Genomic DNA, 20,667 nt, shown 5'->3' with positions numbered 1-20,667 from the left:
AAGAGCAGATTGGGTGAGGCAACAAACGCGGGTAAACGACATCTTAGTTGAAATCAAGAAAAAGAAATGGGCATGGGCCGGACATGTAATGAGGAGGGAAGATAACCGATGGTCACTAAGGGTTACGGACTGGATTCCAAGGGAAGGGATGCGTAGCAGGGGGCGGCAGAAAGTTAGGTGGGCGGATGACATTAAGACGTTTGCAGGGACAACATGGCCACAATTAGTACATGACCGGGGTAGTTGGAGAAGTATGGGAGAGGCCTTTGCCCTGCAGTGGGCGTAACTAGGCTGATGATATATGTATATATATATGTATAGGCAATTACTATTACAATAAGTGATATAGCCTGGAAATGCTTCTAAGTATATTTAACCGACAGGGACCTATTTATCATTCACACATGGTGAACCATGGGGGCCCGAAAAATGAGCTGAATTTGCATTTATCTCTTGCAACTATATAACATCTCAAGATGATAAAGATGGTACAGCGGCAAAAGGCAATGAGTGCACCCACAGTGGCCTCGGATCGCGCCCAGTAGCAGCAGTACAGCGTACATAAAAAGGCACATTTGCTACAAATAATTTAAATAATTCAACAAAGAATTGTGCTTGCTGTTTAAGTCTACAAGGTAAATGTATCGCTAGTTTAGGTAATAGTACTGTCGAGGTTATAGGCGACAACGTACAGTCAACATAAATTACTTGCAATATTCACACATTAAAAAAGTAGACTCTCCATCACGGCCCTGCGACAGTGGACGTCCATCGAACCTGTTAAAAACCACCATTACAACTGCTGAGGGGGGTATGCAATGCTTTAGTGCTGTATAATGCCCCCCCTCCTACCCTTCCCACACACTCAATTTCTACTAGATTTGATATCTATTGAGTTCACAGTTATTCCAGGGCAATGGGATAAATTCTTTGTTCGCAAAACACATTCATAAAGCTCCGAATAGCTTACATGTGTAATATACTAAAAATATCACAATTAGTTCTTTATCTTCGAAGTTTGCCTTCATATTGGTGATAATGCACCCTTTATTTTTGCCAAATCTAAACAAAATATTGTTTAGTTCATGGAGGACATCGCTGAAACAAGGACGAAAGGTGTTATGACACATGAAAATAAGGAAAGAAAAACGACGGCTTATTATTATTTACGCTTTTAACCAGACCAGGAACATAAAAATTTTGTCACACATTGCAGTTACAATGGCCCCCCTCCACTTTCCACAAAATATGAGCCTGTTGTAAACTACAACTATGTCAGAACACCGAGAAGCATAGTTGATAGCGGCCATATCACACAGTCTAATGCATGAATAAGAACATTTTTACAAAAGCTGTATTTGATCCAACCACTTCGCACAGGAAGTTTCCATTGGGCACCACCAATTTTCGCTAAATTTGGTCTTGGCAGCTTTTATAGTGCTGCCAGAGCAGCGGGCTCAATTCTTCCGCTCTCACTATAGAAATGCTCAAACACGCTGGAGTGCTTGCATACGTAATTTATTACGAAAGCCATCTATTTTGAACTTCACCTCCACATCACCCATTAATTTGTCCTTACAGTCACCAAACACAACGAAGCTGCCTTCTTTAGTTCAGTGAGGATACCAGCCGAAACTAATATACATGACGCATGACAAAGTAAGTACAAAAAAATGAGGGTTCGATGATTATTCGTAACGCTTCTGAATAACCCAGAAATATTAAAACTATGCAACACATTCCATTTGAAATGCTGCCTATTCCTTCAAAGTATAAAGTATCTTAAACTCTCTCGGGACAATAGCAGTAGCGTGGTAATTTCGAACAATTGTTCACAATTTTTTGATGCTGTATTTGATGAACATGCATTTACCATCGCACATAAACTTGGCGTATTGCTCCTCTTATGTTCGCACAATTTTATCTCAGTTGTTATTGTAATTATGTAAGTGCAGCAGTCTAAGTCTTACACTGCTCGTAAAACAGACTAATAAGGCCACTTGCATACCTATTCTACTTGAAAATGTGCATTTAACACACCCATTTGGAGCACTGCCTACACCTTATCTGTACCATGCCCCTAATTTCCCCTAGAAATAAACAAGATGCCTTGTTTAGCTCAGCAAGAACAGCGGAGAAACAAACTGTGAATCTCGTAATACCCCGTTCAATCACGGCATAAGATTTGCGAACGCAACTTATTTTTGCCGTTACTGTGTAGTGGCTACAAGGAATAGATAGTGAACATTAGGCTTTGAGTAAATTGCACATTCTGCTTTCTTAAGGTACACCCATTCCATTTCTCAGTGAAATGTATCCCTTCAAACGGCCGCTTTCACAAAGGCATTGCCCTCTTTGACGTCCCTTCAAAGAGGGTAATGCCTTCGTGAAAGCAAAGTGGGGGATTTCAGTAGTAATCGCAAAAGATTATTTCTTCCCTTATTGTAATGCTTGGGCCCAATAATTAACCTCTGCAAGTAATTTGAACGGATGATTCAATATATTTATTGAAAAAAACGTAGCACGACTCACTTGACAATTAATGAATATTAGTTACTATATATTTACGATGGGTCATTATAAAATTCAGAGGCATTCTCCCGCCTTGACTTGCCTTTTATATGGAGTCTCCAGCAAATAGCTAATCTTCGAAAATATTTGCTTCTGTATGCATCTCGTTTTTATTTGGATTTGAAAATGTCTCACTATAAGTTTTACGCATTTTTTCCAATGTATCTTTCTTTTTCTGTGCATTTTACTAACTCCTCCCTTCTGTTTTCTTTTTGAATAAAATAAACGCTACCCCTTATACTATTCAAGCTGGATTAAGTCGTTCTTTTTTTTTAAATTTTTATCATGCTAGTACTAGACAGCGACACCATCGGGCGACATGGTGTCAGCCCGTCTCTTGACATAAAACAAAGTTCTGTGTCACTCAGGGAATTTGGCAAAGGCACTCGGGGAAAACCTGGAAAACTCAGGCAATTTGGAAATGTCAACTTGGTAGACACCCTGCAGTCCAGAAAAGGCAGGCTGTGTGGCATCACTGTGAGCATGGAGGTTACATTTCCTCATGCACGCAACGGTCGCAGAAAGAAGCACTAAAGAAACGCAGGATGAATGTAGAAAGAAGGAAGGTGAAACTTGTCGTCTGTATTGTAGCATGAGGTTGTAAGGTCGTAAAACTTGATCTGTTGCCACCATTGAAAAAGAAAAAAAAAAACGTCCCCTCCTGCGTTTTTCTCCTCCCATGTCGTCTCAGGCTTTCAGAGACCATGCACCGCCGCGTCATCTGCTAGCCTACTGTTCCAGCTGCCACGATGGATACACTAAAGTAACAAGTGCCGGCTTTCGGAATAAGTATTGAAGTGTTGTTAACATGACACAGAAACTGAGTTAACCATTATTTGTAGTACTGAAATACATTTACATTGAAACCTGTAAGCATTCATGAGAACCATCTTGAGATATAGCGCTACAGGATGGCATAACAGAAAGGAAGACAAACACAGGCGCAACACAACACTGTTGTGCCGTCCCGTTGCACTATATTTCAGGATGGTTCTCATGCCAAAATACCAACTAGCCCATCATTAAACTCTTTTATAAGCACTTGGCAGGGGATTTGTGAAATATTCGTTAATCTGAAAAATTAGTTAATGCGGTGTTCGTAGTTCTGAGGTTTCACTGTAGTGTATTCCAAAAGGGCGTGTTTCTTTTTGTTGCGGCCTCAACAAATGTTTAGAGCTTCCTTCTGCGGGAAGGAATTTGCATTTACTGTATGATTTGTTCATACGGGATCATTTGTCCTATGAAAATAAAAATAGTGGCAGTTGGAGTCATTCTGGAGAGCACCTGAGATGATAATAAAGCGGGCAGTGCAGGGCAACCAAGGGGGCAGCGGGAGGGGGGAGCTGTGGCTGGGCCAGGACAGTCTGTTGGTTGGAGTCGTCCCACAACATTGAAGGAGGAGTCGCGTACACTTCTTGGACTAGTCTGCAGGCAGTGGTGCACTTGACCGCCCATTTCAGCACTGCGAGTGTGGTGCCTCTGCACGGCATCATTGGTTTCAAAAAGACAGGAAAACTTCAAGCCCAGTTCTTGAACTTTCTTACGATTTCTTCGGCACCATGGCAGCAGACAAGAAAAATATCCATGGTGCTGTCAGAAATTTCACATACCAACAATTATCGGCAATTAGAGCAGTTACATGCACCTGGGCCGCGAGCGTGTGCCGAGACAGGTGGAAAAGGCACTGAATCTAATTCAATGTTGGTATGTGAATTTTCGCCATAGGTCTCACCAGCTTAAGTGCCAGCATTACAACTACAATAGACTCACAATAATTCGAACTCTGATAATTCAAACTTTTGGTCAACTCAAACAAATTTCAAATTTGTGCTATGTTTTCAATGTATTCTATAGCTACTTAATTCAAACTGCTCGATTGCGTTAGTTCAGTTAATTCATACTTTTTGCTTGCCCATGCTGAAAAATATCTGCTGCCTTTGTAGCTCCTAGCTGAGCATTTGCTTTCTTATACCTCTAACAATTGCAAATAAGGCCGATTGCCTACCTACACATGTCGAAGTGGCCAAACCGCACGCACCAACAGTGTGTTGATTGAGGAGCAAGGAAGAATTCGCCGACGATTACGATATTCCCTAATGGGAAATTTGAGTGCAGCTGCATATGTACTTTCATTCTGCGATATGTTGGCTGGCGCACACAAGCTCTCGTGTGGCACGTTGCTAATAGAGCGAAGTGCGGAGCGACTGCTTCGCCAATCTGGAGATTGCAAGAGCTAGTGCATGGGTGACGTTGGGGGGTGCGGTTTACAGCAGCTGCTGCTGCCAGACCTTCCAGACGACGTGCGCTACTCTGGCACCTTCGGCCACTCACTGCTTTGGCCAGGCACTCCGCTGTTCGCGTTTCTTTCCATCCCCATAGTATTTTTTCATTTTATCTTTTTTTTTCATTATTTCTTTTTTATTCTTCAGCCTGAGTATATTAGAATACTACTCACCCATTACGAAGGCCACAAGTTCAGATCAGTTCAGTTACCCATGATTGTGCTCTGTGATGACCCTAATATGGGATAAAGGTTCGTGCACTCAAAAGGTTATGACGGTTCTCTTAGGCGGAGCCTCCGAGAACCCAATTGGGGACAAAGCCGTTGGTTTGAACCCACACACAAACTTTTAATGAAACAAAAAAAAGCTTAGAATAAGTAGAAGAAAATAGAAAACATAAAAGAAACACTCAAATAGACATAATCGCAGAAAGAAACACACATGGGGCTTGCATGCGGTTAACGAGTACGCGAGTCCGGGCTTGCCACGAGGGCAGGGACGCGTAACAGTCTCGACGCGGCGACAGGCTAGCGAAAGGAGTGGCGCCGGTCTCACCATAGGTCGCGGTGCAAGCTGACCGACCGGGCGACAGGAGCGCGCCAGCTCTGGCTAGGCGAGGTAAAGCGGGCGGCTTGGTGGCAGGAGTAGGCGGCGGCGGCGTTCTGGCCGGGCAGCTGGGTGTAGAGCTCGGGCCCGTAGCCCGACTGCTCTTGCCCTGCCCACGGGCACAGAAGCTCGAACGCCGGCCTCGGGCAGCAGGCGGCACGACAGACGGAAGTGGCGTTCTGGCCGGGCAGCAGGCTTAGAACTCGGGCCCGAAGCCCGACTGTTCTCGTCTCGCCCATGGGCACAGAAGCTCACCGGCCTTGAGCAGCTGGCGGCCCGCTCAGGTAGACTGGCGACGCACAGGAACAGGTTGGCAGGAGGCCCCGGTCGGGTGAAGTCCTGGTGGCTCGGGTCGGGAACCCGACGGCCCGTCTTCAACGCCCGCTCCGGTGGTTGACCTCCTCCTGCCGTTGCTTCCTGGAACTCTCCTGGCGTCTCCCCTGCGTCTCCTTGCATGTCCTCGCAGCGCATCACGCTTTTCTTCTAATCTGGACGATTTGGCATTTTCCGATTGGCTGCCTGACTCCCGTGGTCTTTTCTAATTGGTTGCTTTTCTTCTTTTTGTTGTTTTTCATGCGCCACGCGTTCTCGTGCCGGACGCTCTTCGGCGTCGTTGTTTTCCTTCTTCCACCTCGGCGCGCGTGCACTCAGTGTCGTCTGCTCCTGACCGTCCCGATCACCGCACAGTGTCGCGCACCACACATCACATGCTCCATGCGTCTGGAGAAAAGAGAGAGAGAAAAAAATGCCAATAACAAAATGGCGGCCCACCCTTTCAGGCAGCAAGAGCAGAAATGCACCAGTGGACAGCCCAGTAACTAAAAGGTGGCGCCGACAAAGTGCAAAGCTGTGTTGCTTAAAGGGACACTAAACGCAAATACTAAGTTCACGTGGACTGTTTACATACCATTCCATAAACCTCACAACACTTGTTTCACGCGAAGAAAAGACTTAGTTTACGAGAAAATTGCATATGAAGGGTCCAAATGCCTTTTTCATAATTCAAATCTCCCATCACCCAACCGGGGGAATGGTGACATTGCATACGCCATCACCACCCTTTGCTGCTGTCGGTGAGTAAAACGGCGGCCGACCGATAAATGGCGGTACCGATCCAAGACAGAGTGGTGGATTCGCCGTTGCAGCTGCTTTTTGATCAAGTGGCATAAACCATTCGGGCATCCCGCGACATCACATGGAAGTTGAATTCTCTGCTACTTGCAGTTTGTGCTAGTTTCGCGAGCGAGCAAAATCAGCGCAGCACTACTCGATCAGGAAAGTACTGAAGCGTGAAAATGTGGGTAGCACGGAGTCGAGCAAAAATGAAACCTTAGAGTGCCCGCGTCGTTGTCAATGGTAATTTCAATAAGTTCTTTTTTCTAAAAATGAAATGGAAGCGACAAGTAGCATTTTATTTCGTCTGATAATACAATACAAGCATGTTTTTTGCAGAGTGGTTGAGTACCAGTGACAGAATTTAACTGAGGAGTGCTTTCGTGTTCGGGCGAGTACTTGAATGTCCTGGGGGAGTCTCTAAACATGTCCTGCATTTATCTCAATTTCTCGATTATTTAGGCTCTGTTCGCGATAATATTGATACATGCATATTGCGTGTTTCTTGTGGCCGATGCACGCAGGTGCCCCGATGAAGACGACGAATGCTCTCAAGGTGTCGGCTGAACTGGCTAGCGCTGCATTATCTTTGTCGTGTAGAAATCCTCCATTGATGATCCCAAAGAACCAGAACTTACTTGATGTTCACGTCGACAGTGTCCCTTTGATGGCGTTAATAGATACTGGAGCCCAGGTGTCCATAATAAGTTGTAACCTGTGTCGTCGACTGAAGAAGGTTCTCATGCCTCCTACTACTCGAGCCGTACGTGTGGCCGATGGTAGCACTGTTGACGTCACTGGAATGTGTACTTCCCGTATCAGTATCCCCGACCGCCACATTCCTGTTCTTTTTACAGCGCCGACCAATTGTCCCCATGACCTGATCCTTGGACTTTACTTTCTTATGGCACATTCAGCTTTGATCGACTGTTCTGCTGGTACCCTTTGCCTCGAACTTCCTCTACTCGCGCATATTCATGCCGAACTGCCGAACAACTTTAGTAGGACCACCTTCATCCGCCTGCCGCCTAAAGTCTGTACATAGGCCCATATCGAGTGCTACGTGCCGTGACTCCAGTTACATACGAAATCGCCCCAGTCAGTACCAGTGTTGCATCTGCCCTAAATTCCACTGATGTTGTGCATGTCGAACGCCTCAAACCATATTACTCCCCTGTTATCACCGATATTTAGACACACCGGGACGGTGCTTCCACCGCCGGGGATAATGATACATGCATATTGCGTGTTTCTTGTGGCCGATGCACGCGGGCGCCCCGACAAAGATGACAAACGCTCTCGAGCTGTCGGCTGAACTGGCTAGCGCTGCATTATCCTTTGTAAATACACTTTGTAAATAGTCTCCAATTCTTATTCCTTCGTTCATGTAATAATATTGACGCCTTAGCGATTCTCCAGCACAAAGCTACCGCATTACCTTGACTTAATATTTGCCTTACAACTCTTCAAGACGGAGCTGCAAATTTTGCTCAACTCAAAGAAGATTCTGAAAACTGGGAGCACTGCAATCATGAAGGCTGGAACCAGTGGCCACGGAAAAGGCGGGCTTTGTGCGCCAAGGCAAAACCCTTCATGGGTGAAACCAACACATGGGAAGCCATTGACATTACTGAGCTCAGGGAAGCACTACTGATGGTGAAACAGGCGGTGCTTTGATAGAAGCGTTTCTGAGTGCACATATGCTGCCTCATTCTGCGAAGATCGTTGTCGCAGCAGATGGTGGCGTTTAGGAACAGAGGCGACGACAGCAGCGGCAGTGACGGCGAGATTGACACTTTGACACTGACCCCGATCGAGTCGCCCATTGATTTCAAGCAAGCTAAATTACTGGTGCCATGTTTGTGCAGCAGCTGCACTTGATGCACACCGTGGTTGTGAACCTGAAACTCCCGCGAAAGCAAGTGCAGTTTTATGAATTTCAGTATGCCTAACACTTGGCATGGTGTCTAGAGGTATAAACATTTTATTTTTGACTGCCTACATTCTACAACATTTATTTTTAGCGCAAGTGCCAGATTTGGTTTCAGAGCTACGAAGATATGTTTGGCAGCGTTTTTAAAATTTTATTATTAGTAGTATTATTTATTATTGTTGTTGTTATTATTATTATTATTATTATTATTATTATTATTATTATTATTATTATTATTATTATTATTATTATTATTATTATTATGGCAGTCCAGATATTGCGATCTGTTATAACAATTGGGTTTTTCGTTCTTGTTGATATCATTGTAAGTGGGCTGCACTGTAATCTGTGCCGAGTGCAAACGTGCAAGCAGAGACGGCTGGTGGCTTCACTTAGTGCTGGAGGTCACATAATCGGGTGTTTCAGAGGCTCGTTGAAGTGAGAGGCAAACGAAGTGTTTGCTCTCCTCTGCCTGTACACTTCATCATGCCAGTGTTGAGGCAGCAAGCTTTTGTGGTCATCAAGTGAGATCTGTTCATGTTTGTCTATGTGTATGTGACACTATGCTTGTTAATTTAATTAGTAGGATAATGTTTACTACAATATATACAGTGGATAAAACTACAGTAAACCCCTGGTAACGCGAAGCTGTGAAAACCAGCAAAACGTTTCAGATAAGTGAAGTCTTGAGATAATTGAAATCACGAAAGTCCAAGTCTGCTGGCCACACACAGACCACGTGGAGCCTTCCCAAAATGCCACCAGTAATATTCCCAATGGGAAATATTACTGGAATATTACTTTACCATGCATTGGCATGGGACACGTTGGTGCCTATGGGCAATGGCATTACTGGCACATTGCCGAAACAGCGCGCTTGGCACTGAGTTGAGATGATTGATCCTAAGGCAATATTTGGAGACAGTCATCCAAGCATAACTTACAATAGAATAAGCGCCAAAATTGACGACTTATTCTATTGTAAGTTATGCACCAACTAGCCCCACAACGTGTTTTTAATCCAAGCATAACTGATTCTAGACATACAAAAAGCTGACGCTGCTACTTTCTGCATTGTAATGAGTTCCTGACAATGTCATTTCGAAAACTGATACTGAACTGCAGAAGAGCGCAGTTATCACACCTTTAGCAGATGCACATTAGTGATGCAGTATTTACGCCTCTGTCGCATGAGCATGAAGCGAGCATCCTTACCCAACCAAGGTCTCACTGAAATGCTGTGGTCTCGCATTCTGGCTTCTTTTGAGCGCAGCGTGTGCGCTGATTGTATCTGCTTGAAAGTGCCGATCATCTTGCAGAAGACGGAGTATTAATGAGCTGTAACCATGTTGATGTGTTACTGGCAACGTTTTAATGAGAGGGGAAAAAAAAGGCTTGGGCTACCGGCTCATTGCTGCTGTGTGAGGCCACAACAAAGTGGCAGCCATCAGCCTAGCAAGTGTGTGCGAGCGGTGGTATAGAAGGGGGCATCGTGGTCTGCTGTGGTGTCTAGCGCAGCTACCAAGCTGCTGCCGGGTGAAAAGCAAGCGCAAGCGCCGCTGCCCCATTGCTTTATCCATGGTATTTTTCGAGTTGAAATTTCAAGCTATCCGGAGTCCGGGAATTTCAAACGTCATGCTGGATATCGCTAAATTTCTCTCACATGACGAGCGCGCAGTGCCACAAGTGTTCCACAGACATGGCTGCTGTGATGAACAGGTCCGTCGCCTTGCTTTCGTGTGATCTTAAAGTGAAGCTTTCTTTGCGGCTTCCGATGGGTTTTGATGCTGCATTGGTCAAACTGTGTGGAGAGCGGTCTGCTGATAGTGTTATCCAACAATCAGCTGTGGCGGCGCACTGGAAGCAAGTGCTTCACAGGCTTTGCTTCGTACTGCTGATGTGAAGATTGAGACTTATGCCTGTTTTAACAATATATTGTATATAGCAATGAGCAGCCGATGCACCTTCAACTTCTTCATGTGTTCTATGGTAAAGTAAACTGCTTACCACAATGCTCCCGTACTCCGTTATTGGCTATAGCAATAAAATATGGCAATTGGGTGTGTTGGCCAAAAGGAAAGTGACGGCAAAATCCTTGAGATAAAAAGAAAAATATGCCAGCTGCCTTTGCCCTCTCCCTTGTCCACCCTCTCGCTAGAGAGGGGGACTGGTGATGAAGGTGTGCAGTGCGTGGCACAAAGGAACGGATGGGGCAAAGCATCTTGCAATTCCCCCCCCCCCCCCCTGGATTTTGCATTTTTTGTTTTCGTTCGAAGACACCCAGTAGCCAGATTTAATTGTTATAGCCAATAATGCGGCATGGGAACATTGCAGTGAGTGGTTTGCTCTCCAACAAGACACACACCAAAGTTCACAGTGCAGCAGCTGCTAATTGTTACATCCGAGGATTATTAAAGCGAGGCTGGACTGCACTTATTTCTCTCTAACAAAAATGTCGGAATGTTTGTTCACACTGCTTTTTGCCCGCAACCCAGTTATAACAGTGGGATTTTCTTTGCACTTGAATATTTTTGTCAGTGGGTTCATCTGTATTGTCGACATGGCGTGAAACCGCATCGTTGGTCGCCGAGTCTCAAATTCAACAAAATTAATTTTTTTTTGTCATTGAATTTGGTTCTTGCTATATACGTTTCTTCCAATAATTTGGAAATATTTAGGGCCCCTGCTGTGTCAGAAAAATCAGTCGGTGACTGTACTTATTTGCATGAAGGTTGAATTTCTCATTATAACCAAATGTCAATATTTCATGAAGTGTCGATTTTACCGACCTTGTTATACTGAGGTTTAACTGTAATGTTAAAACCGATCGTTTGAAAGTATGGCACACCTCTTTTGGCCACTTGTGGAATTAAGGCAGTTATTTTCTGGTGAATCCGATATGTCAGGTTCCCCATTTTTTGGACCTTTAGAAGTTTGAATGAGTGCTTGGTGAGTGCATTTGCGATACCCTCAGGTCTTCTTAATGAACCATTTTAGAGTGAAGGGGCTGGAATAATGAAGTTACAAAAAGCAGCAATAGAACATAGAAGAACATTTCTAGCAACAAAATCGGAAAATAGGCAGCTACAGTATTAAGAAAAGCAAATATGAAATAAGGCGATAGTGCAGAAATGAACAATGAGAACAAATGCACAGCAAACATTGTTATGGAATTGAGCAGTGAAGCGTGTAACCCATCAAGGTAAGTACAAATTAACTTGGTTGAGAAACAAGGCTCGTCATGTAATGCGAACTAGTGCTTTGTGGGTGTGGTCTACGTTAATAATGTTTACTTATTTGACAGGCAGTCGATTCAATTGGTGGCACGTTTTTGGTATGAATCAGTGGGAAGTGTGTTGTGACGTGTTGGGTTGTGGCCATGATTCATGCATACAGATGTCCGGAAGCAGGCTGTGGCAAGGCGTACTACTCGTCCAACACGCTGGCTTCGCACCTGCGTGTTCACCAGCACCGACCCGAGGAGCTGTGTTGCCCGTTCCCCGAGTGTGGGCGTGCGTTCGGGCGTGCCTGCAAGTTGCGGCTGCACTTGCGACAGCACACTGGCGAGCGGCCCTATGCATGCCCCGTGAGTGGTGCTTTCGTTTCATGATGCCCTCAGTGGGAATCAATGGAGGTGTGCAACATCTTCAAATACCAATGCTTCAAATATCGAATAAGGATATGTGCATGCATTTATAAACAAGTTTGGTTATTTTAGCATGTTGGAATATCCCAAGTGCGTTGTAAATGGTAAAAAATTAAACTAATAAGCTTTTATACTAAAAGATTGTGTATTTGGCTCATGTTAACTTGGAAAAGTCAGCAATTCTCACTAGCTGTCTGTTCTCGCCAACCTGTACCTTACTATATGCTCGTAAACTAAGAGACATGTGACCCTATGCCAGCCGTCACTCAGCGCATTTGTTGTGAAACTCAAGATTGGGGCTGCACAAGAGTGCACCCTCGCTGTTGTCCCCGAGCCCCTTGCAAGGCTGGCTTTGCCGCAAAGCTGAGCCGTCCCGCTGCTAAGCATGCTATGCAGGTGAAATTTTCCCAGCAGCACAAAATTATCACAACATTCCAGACAAAATCAAACACTTATTGTTAGATTAGATAGAAGCAAACGCGAAGAACCCTGTTTGTTGCCGCACAGCCAGCAATATATTCAATTTGTTTTGAGTATTCGTACCCTACCAAATATTCAAACAATTTTGAATACCTAGTTTTCAAATTGAATATGAATATTAAAAATATAATTCTGCATAATATTCACAATTTGCAAATGTTCGCACTCCCTTACTTTTCAAAGCAGAGATTTAAGGGTGGACCCTGCGCTTGAAAACTTTTTTTTAAATTCTTGATCGATTTTGATGAAACTTGCTGAGTTGTCCTTGGTGTCCTTATTTGTGGGCTTCTCATTATACAACTAATGAAAATCGGTCTCCTCAGTTAACCCCCTTTCTTCTCATTCTTACATAACGAGGGTCTCAAATCTGGCAACATTTATGCCTTCAGGTAGGATGTGCGGGTTTATTGACCGAGCGATTAGTAACGAGATAGCCAACAGTTTTGCAAGCGCAGGACGCTGAAACCGCCCGTGAAAACAAAACCCGAACCGCCACCCGCCCGCCCACGCGCCAATGTGCGAGCAGTACTATATAGTAGACGCGCGGAAGTGAACTAGCGCTAAAACAAACCATGCAACGAAAACCGTGAGAGGGAGGCGCGCAAAAAAAATTTCACTGTATTCCCACATAGTGGCAGCACATGACAGAAAAGAAAAAGCTAGGAAATTGGCGCGCTTTTTAAGCGTACAGACGGCACCGTAAATGTACGGCATCGACCATTTTTGGACTTGTTCACGGCGCCATACATTTACGTCATTGACCCTCAAAGAGTTAATGGCATCTTAGTTGAAATCATGAAAAAGAAATGGGCATGGGCGGGACATGTAATGAGGAGGGAAGATAACCGATGGTCATTGAGAGTTACGGACTGGATTCCAAGGAAAGGGAAGTGTAGCAGTGGGCGGCAGAAAGTTAGGTGGGTGGATGAGATTAAGAAGTTTGCAGGGACAACATGGCCACAATTAGTACATGACCGAGGTAGTTGGAAAAGTATGGGAGAGGCCTTTGCCCTGCAGTGGACGTAACCAGGCTGATGATGATTATGTATTGATTAGTATTCAGGGTGAAGTGGACTGCACTGTATGTTGAAAGAGTTTGAAAAAACTGCACTAAAGCCCATCAGTAGGCACCAGTTACCATTCATGGCCGTTTGGCCGTTGCCGGTCAACAACATTGCATGCACTGTGAGTAAGTTCACTTCAAAAGGATTACACCTTTCTGGGCCCTAAATTCTCTCGGCGAGCTCCATCCCAACGCAACTTCACCGCAGATCTTGCAAACCGCAGTTTTATATGAGACCGCAATCCTGATTGCTCCGTACTAGTTTTGCAGAACCACTGCAAGTATTGCACGAGGACGCCAAGAAGATTGTTCACTGCTGCAAGTTCGACAACAATGTGCGAAACAGCAGGCTTCATGACCGAGGCTACTGCACTATTGGCGGTCAGATCTTTAACAAAACGCTGAATCTTTCACTCCGTCGCCAGCGTAGATGCTATCTTGTCGAATGCAGCTTGCTCATGTGCTCTAGTCTTATCTACTTCCTCTTCAGTTACGACGGCCATGTCAATTCTTATGCGAATGGAACAGGCGTGTGGAGATGCGTGATTTGGCAGAGCAGCTGAGGGGTTGACATTCGACGGCGGTACATCAGCGGTGAGCTGCCGGGTATCGTTTGCCGATTGTGATGACAGAATTGCTTTCGGAAGTTTCTTGATTTTGCACGTTTCCGCCCGTAATGATTCATGGAATGAAACTTTGTCGGACCTCCTGCGTATCTAGCGTCACACTGGAAAGACTAACCCCTGTATTTAGAAATGCCCATGCTTGACTTGATATAAATGACGCCTCATGTTAATGTGCCCAAGATGGTCATTGTGTTTTCTTTGGTGCATTCGCGATGAGCGTCATTTAAATCAAGTCAAGCGTGCGTTTCAAGTTAAGATGCATTTCTGAATACGGGAGTAACACAAAATGGCAGCTGTTGTCGTCGTTTTAATGCTCATGGTCGTTGGAGCCAATCACTACTTGCTATCTTGGTCACATGCTCAAACTGGCCAATAATAGCATGTGCAGCGCATTTATTTTGCTGTTGTTGTTCCATGACCGCAGAGCCGGCAATGTTGCTGACCGACCAATAAAGAAAGCCAGGAATGTGAGCTTTCGTATGATACCAAAATGGTGGTGGCAGATTGCGTAGTTATCGAGTTACGTGCAATGAAAATCGGGCACGATTTGTCCCCACTTTTATGGGCAATGCTTGCAGACTCTCATCTTTAGGTCACGATAAGGAAGAAATACGGGGTATTTTGTAACCAAATTTCAGAGATAGGTGCAGAAACGCATTAAAAATTGCTAACCCGCCATGCCGCGGCGGGTTAGCAGCGACATCTTTTCCGCCAGCCCCCTCTTCTCGGTTAACATCCTCATGAAGCTGATGTAACGCGCAGCATCTACCACTGTCGAGCTTGAATCGCCCGTGCTTTTGCTTTCCGTGTCGTTATCATCACTCTCGTTAGGGGGCACTTCGGCAATAACAGAGGCAACGATGACAAAAAGTCGAACCTCGTAGCCGACGTATTTTCGCGGTTGTAGCAGCACTGCCAAGCAACTTCTCCTTCGCATTCCAAACGCCACACACCGTAGACAGTCGTAGAACCCTCTTGCATACCAGCACAGTATTCTTCGTGCCACGTTCGCTAGCATTATGGCCAATTTTTCTTCTATGCTGAGCACCTAATTTTTGTCCTAGCTTGCACGGTGCCACAGCGCGGGCCACAACACACTCCGACTCTGGTACAGCGCCGAAATGATGTTGATGTTGATGTGGCTTCACCCGTCCAAGCGCCCTCTGCGTTTGTGCTTGGAGGCCGTTCCGATCTTTGAGGCTCATTGTTCTGCCGGGCCGACGTGCTGCCGCAATTTTGTGACGAAAAGTGGAAACACCACGTGTTAACTGATACGTATGCAATAAGCTGATATGGTTTATGTGGATACAAAATGCATTATGTTCAATGGCCGCTGAGTCTGTGATTTGACTTTACTACTTTTGAAACGAAACTACGGTTTAAGCGGGTACGGTTTAACAAGGTTTTACTGCACATTGTTTCTCCTGCTTTGTCGGCTGTACCGGGTCGTTCTGCTTACCATGAATGCTGTTGTGCATAGTGTCCGTTGCTCTGTGCAGGCATGTGCCTGGACCTTTGCCAGTGCCAGCAAGCTGACGCGACACATGCGCAAGCACACCGGGGACCGGCGCTACGTGTGCCCAGAGCCCGGCTGCGGCAAGGCCTTCATGCGGCCTGAGCACCTGCGCGGTCACTCTGTTGTCCACTCGGGCGGCCGCCCCTTTCCCTGCACACACCCAGGTGAGCATTGTCTCCAACAGGAGGAGGTGCGCTCGACTAAAAGTTTACGAGAGAAGCAATGCATTCTCCTGCAGAATAGAGCCTGTCGCATGAGAACTTGAAAATATGGGTCCTCAGCATTGCGTCATCACACTTGTGTCATTGATTGATGCGTGATGTGTTGACTCTCCGCTGTCCAGCTTACGAGCATTTATGACCACCTGTCCCAGAAGAACAGGACTGACATGCCTATGCTCCGTGTGTGACCCTCTGTCGGTACATTCTGGCAAGCAGTGTGGTTTAAACTTGACATCTCAAAAACCAACAAACAGATACCAAGGACAGCATAGGGGAAATTACTTGTACTTACAAAAAAAATAATAATAAATTAACGGCAATGAAATTGGATGAAAAAACAACTTGCCACAGGAGGGGAACTATCCCACGTCTTCGTATTGCACGTGCAATGCATCATTGATGCCTTCAGGTAGCATGTGTGGGTTTGTTGACCAGTTGCCGTCACCCAAAATGGTCATATGCTTGTGATGCCTGCGGCAAAAAGGATGTTCCACATCTGCCGCCAAGGTTTGTGAGTGGTGGCGCTGGCTAACACTCCCAGGGTTAGTTCTATTAGTAAAACATAAATACCCAAGAAAGTGGATGGGAAACGGTGCCGTGGTAGCTCGATTGGTTAGAGCATCGCACGCGTAATGCCAAGACATGGGATCATCCCCCACCTGCGGCAAATTTTTTCATCCACTTTCATTGCCATTAATTTGTCAGTTCTTTATTTCTATTGGCAAGTATAAGTAGTTTCCCCTATGTTGTCACTGGTGTCTTTGTTTGTTGGCTTCTTATGATACGATAAATAAAATCGGGCCCCTCGGTTAAGCCGCTTTATTCTCGTTCATGACATCTAAGATTCTTCTCTGCACCTATCTGGGGGTGTATGGAACACAAACACACCTGGACATGGTTCACTCCCATATGTCTAAATTTTGATACCAAAGTAAACGGAATAGTTTTTATGAGTAATTTAAAATAAATATAACATTTTAACTAATAATAAGAAAAGGAAATAAAGAAAATTAATAAATAAAGAAGTATCTAAATAGACCAAAGCACTTTGCTCTGTATAAGGGGGGACACGGGTCTTAAAAACAAAAAAAATCGCGAGAAAATCAAGATTTTGGAAGTGTTATTTTCAAAATCTACAACTATTTTTCTACCTATCTGCCAAGTTTCTCGTTTCTAGAATCAGTATTTTAGGCAAAATAATAATTTGCACAATGAGTTCCGGCTGAATTCCAGGCAAAATGAACCCCAAAACGGCACTTTCTTCCCATCGCACAGCTGCCGTTTCACGCTGCCTATCGCCACCATCTCAGTCTTGTTTGAAAGAGCCGCCTTCCTGCTTAAGTTTCCCGCCACCACCACTAAGTTTCGCCCATTGGATGGTGCAAAATAAATCAATAAAGAAAAGCACATTATTTGTTTCCTATTGGCTGAACGAGTCCACGTGAGAAGACCGCACGACCCGATTGGCGGAGCTGGCTGGTGTCATCTGCTAAGCGAGCCGGCCTGCGCTGAGACGCCATTTTGAAAAACTGCATGCAGCGACTGAGAAACACAACAATGCCTGGGTCAGCGAGAAAGTTTCTTACGCTGAACAAATTCGGCAAAAAGCTGAAGAAATCGATGGTTGCTAATTTTAAAGTTTGTCGCACTTCCTCAAGATGTGGCAAGAGCAATGTAGAGGCTACATCGAGGGGACAAGGCATTGAAGTTGGTGACAACGGCTTGGGTCCAGCGTGTGTGCCAGCTCGCGAAGCCGACAGCGTCCGCGTCCGCCGTGACATGGTGATGCTGCAGCCTTCCAATGTGGAGCAGAACAGCATTCGCGTCAATGGAACTCGCGTCAATGGCAGTGACGAAGCGGAAATCGGCTTGACCGCAAGTTCGTGGCCACAGGCAGGAATGTACTCTTTGTTGTTGATACCGTATTTACTCGCATAATGATCACACTCTATTGTAAAAAAAAAAAAATTGATGCAAATTCGGGGGGGGGGGGGGGGGATCATTGCGCGGTTGAAATCTCCCGCGAAAAGAAAAAAAATTTTTTTCATCCCGCATTTGCTGCGGGATGTCAACAGGTCAAAAACAGGTGGCTGCCGCTGTAACAGTGCGGGACACCAAAACGAAAATGGCGGCCGGCAGAGCAAGCTGAACGCGATTTTTTTCTTCTCATGAGTACATTACGTGCATTGAAACAGTTTATTCCGCATCAGTGATGAGTAATATCATTAATACTGGCAAGTTTTCGGCAATAATGTAGCCATGTCCACCTTGAGGGGACAGAAACAGATGGGTGCGCTTAGCTGCCAGTGTCATAGAAACACATGGCAAGCATGCTGTGGAAACTGTGGCATTTTTCTTCACTACTATCCTAATACGGCACATTTCCGCTAAGGATGGGCGAATATCCTAGCTGTGTTACAAGCGTCGGCGTACGAATAGGGTACACTTCTAACGTATCAGTGTAAATGTGGCTACTAGCGTCGCCGCTCGTGATTTGTTGCGTGCCCATGATTGCGGACGAGAAAAATCGAAAGGTGCCTTTTTTGTTGTTGTTGTTGACCACAACCATTATAAAGCCTACACATAATAAAGGCAAGTTTGGTTGTAGCTTTTTTTTTTTGTCATGGAAGTGCAGAAAGTGATGAAAGGAATGAAATGGGGCATCTGCTTAAGAATGTTTGGTGCGTGCAGACCGCCTGGTTTGTTCTGAAGAGTCGTTTGCGTAGCATTCGACAGATGGTAAGCGCAATCATTATTAGCTAGACTTGGCACACAACATATCGCTGCGGCAAGTTCGGGGTGCGATCATTACGCCAGTGCGGTCATTGTGCAAGTAAATATGGTATATACGTATAAGTAAATACGGTATATGCCGTATTCACACGATTGTAAGTCGACCACTTTTTTAAAATTTGAAAGTCTGAAGTTGGGAGGTTGACTTACAATCGAAACCAAAACATGTCCCCGCCAAAAAAGAGAGACCAACGGGAGCTACAACGTAGTTACAAGTTTATGTTTGCTCTATGGCCCTACCCGTATCTTTTCGCTATCTCGCATGTTTGTTCGCTTTTAGGAAAGGGTTTTCAACATTTTTTAGAGTGACAGTGCACGCAAAAATCATCGGGGTGGGGGGGGTGTCGATAGTTGATGGAAGCGCCGCTGTTCCTATTTGCGGCGGCACTCTCAGAACGGCGGCGTTTGCGGGGAGTATCGGTAGTTCATGGAAGAGCAGACATCACTTGCGGCTTTCTCTTTCAAGAGGGCTGCCATCCTTTACGCCAAAGAAACAAATCACTGTGCAGCGGTCCGCAATTGCTATGCTGCTGAACGGGTGGTACGAGAATGGCGAGTGCAACGAAGTGAAATTTTCACTTGTGACGGCAAGTGAGAAATTTCCCACGTGCCGAAATCTGGATGCTTTTTGGAGCTGTAGGCTAAGCTTGTGGTGTACGTCGCTGAAATGCGTGATCGGTCCCTGCCAGTGAAGTGCGACATGGTCATTTTCATGACCATGACTAGCCCGGACCTTCGCCTTTTAAGGCCCTGCTCCGTCGTGAGTACGAGTGGCTGGCGGCAGAATACCGCGAAATTACGCCAACCGGACGTGTCGAAAGAGCCTCCCTGACGGCTGCGTGTGGTTGGGTGCATTCGGCGTGGGCTGCTGTTCCACAAGATGTCGTGATGCGGTCGTTTGCCAAATGTGAAATTTCGCTGGACTGCGACGCGCTGTGGGACCGCAGCAACGATGGCGATGGCAGCACTAGTATAGACGAGTAGTCCAGTGACCATGTCAGCTACTAATAAACTTTCGTTCTCGAATGCGCCCTCGGGTATGCTCTCCTTATTTTAATTTTTTTTCCTGTCACACAATACGGGGGGGGGTCGACTTTCAATCGTGTAAATACGGTATATGCTGACTGAAAGAATAAAGACACTTGGTTGTTAGTCAGCGCTGTTTTCTGCTCGTAATCATGAACCAACCAGCCCAAATGCGTACTCTTCTGCACTTTTACCTATATTATAAAAAAGAAAGAAAAGCAAAAAAACTTGTGATGAATTCCCATGACCAAACTTTTTGAACCCCAATTGTGTACGCCTCCACTCGCGCTGGCGCCCCCTGCCTTGTTCTTTGCGCCGTCCGATGGGCGCGCGGCTCCGCGGCCACGTGACCATTAGGTTTCAGCCAGTCTGCCAGAAGGTTGCACTACCGCGAGAAAAGCTGTTTGGCTCCCCGCTTGGCAAGAGGGGAAGAAGGCATCTGCTCTCTCCGCTTCCATATCGCGCATAGGAGCATGGGAACGCATGAACTTTCATAATTTCCACATCTTCGAAAACTGAAACTACGAAGGAATGCAGTTGTCACGTCTTTATCAGACGCCCACGAGGGATGCAGCATTTACGTCTCACCATCGGTTGCATGAGCATGTCATGAGTGTCCTTATCAAGCTGCACTCTTACTGAAACGCTTTGGGCTCGCATGCTGGCTTCATTTAGGTGCAGCAAGTGAGTTGGTCGTGCCTGCTCAAAAGTGCCGTTCATTTTTATTAAGGTCCCGATTAATACCTTGTTACCACATTGATACATCACTGACAGTGTCCTAAATGAGAGGG

The 20,667-nt window shown here is 45.5% G+C and overlaps 1 protein-coding gene across 1 annotated transcript in view; it reads left to right on the top strand.

Moving 5' to 3' along the window:
- Positions 1-20,667, top strand: part of LOC142566743 (uncharacterized) — an 87,865-nt gene that overhangs the window by 41,546 nt on the left and 25,652 nt on the right. The window contains exons 5-6 of the mRNA XM_075677618.1: positions 11,902-12,091; positions 15,820-16,000. Coding sequence (XP_075533733.1) covers positions 11,902-12,091; positions 15,820-16,000 — 371 coding nt within the window. The remainder of the gene's footprint in view (positions 1-11,901; positions 12,092-15,819; positions 16,001-20,667) is intronic.

The sequence above is a fragment of the Dermacentor variabilis genome, unplaced genomic scaffold, assembly GCF_050947875.1.
Source record: "Dermacentor variabilis isolate Ectoservices unplaced genomic scaffold, ASM5094787v1 scaffold_13, whole genome shotgun sequence".
Lineage (NCBI taxonomy): Eukaryota > Metazoa > Arthropoda > Arachnida > Ixodida > Ixodidae > Dermacentor > Dermacentor variabilis.
This window is presented reverse-complemented; position numbering and strand designations above follow the sequence as displayed.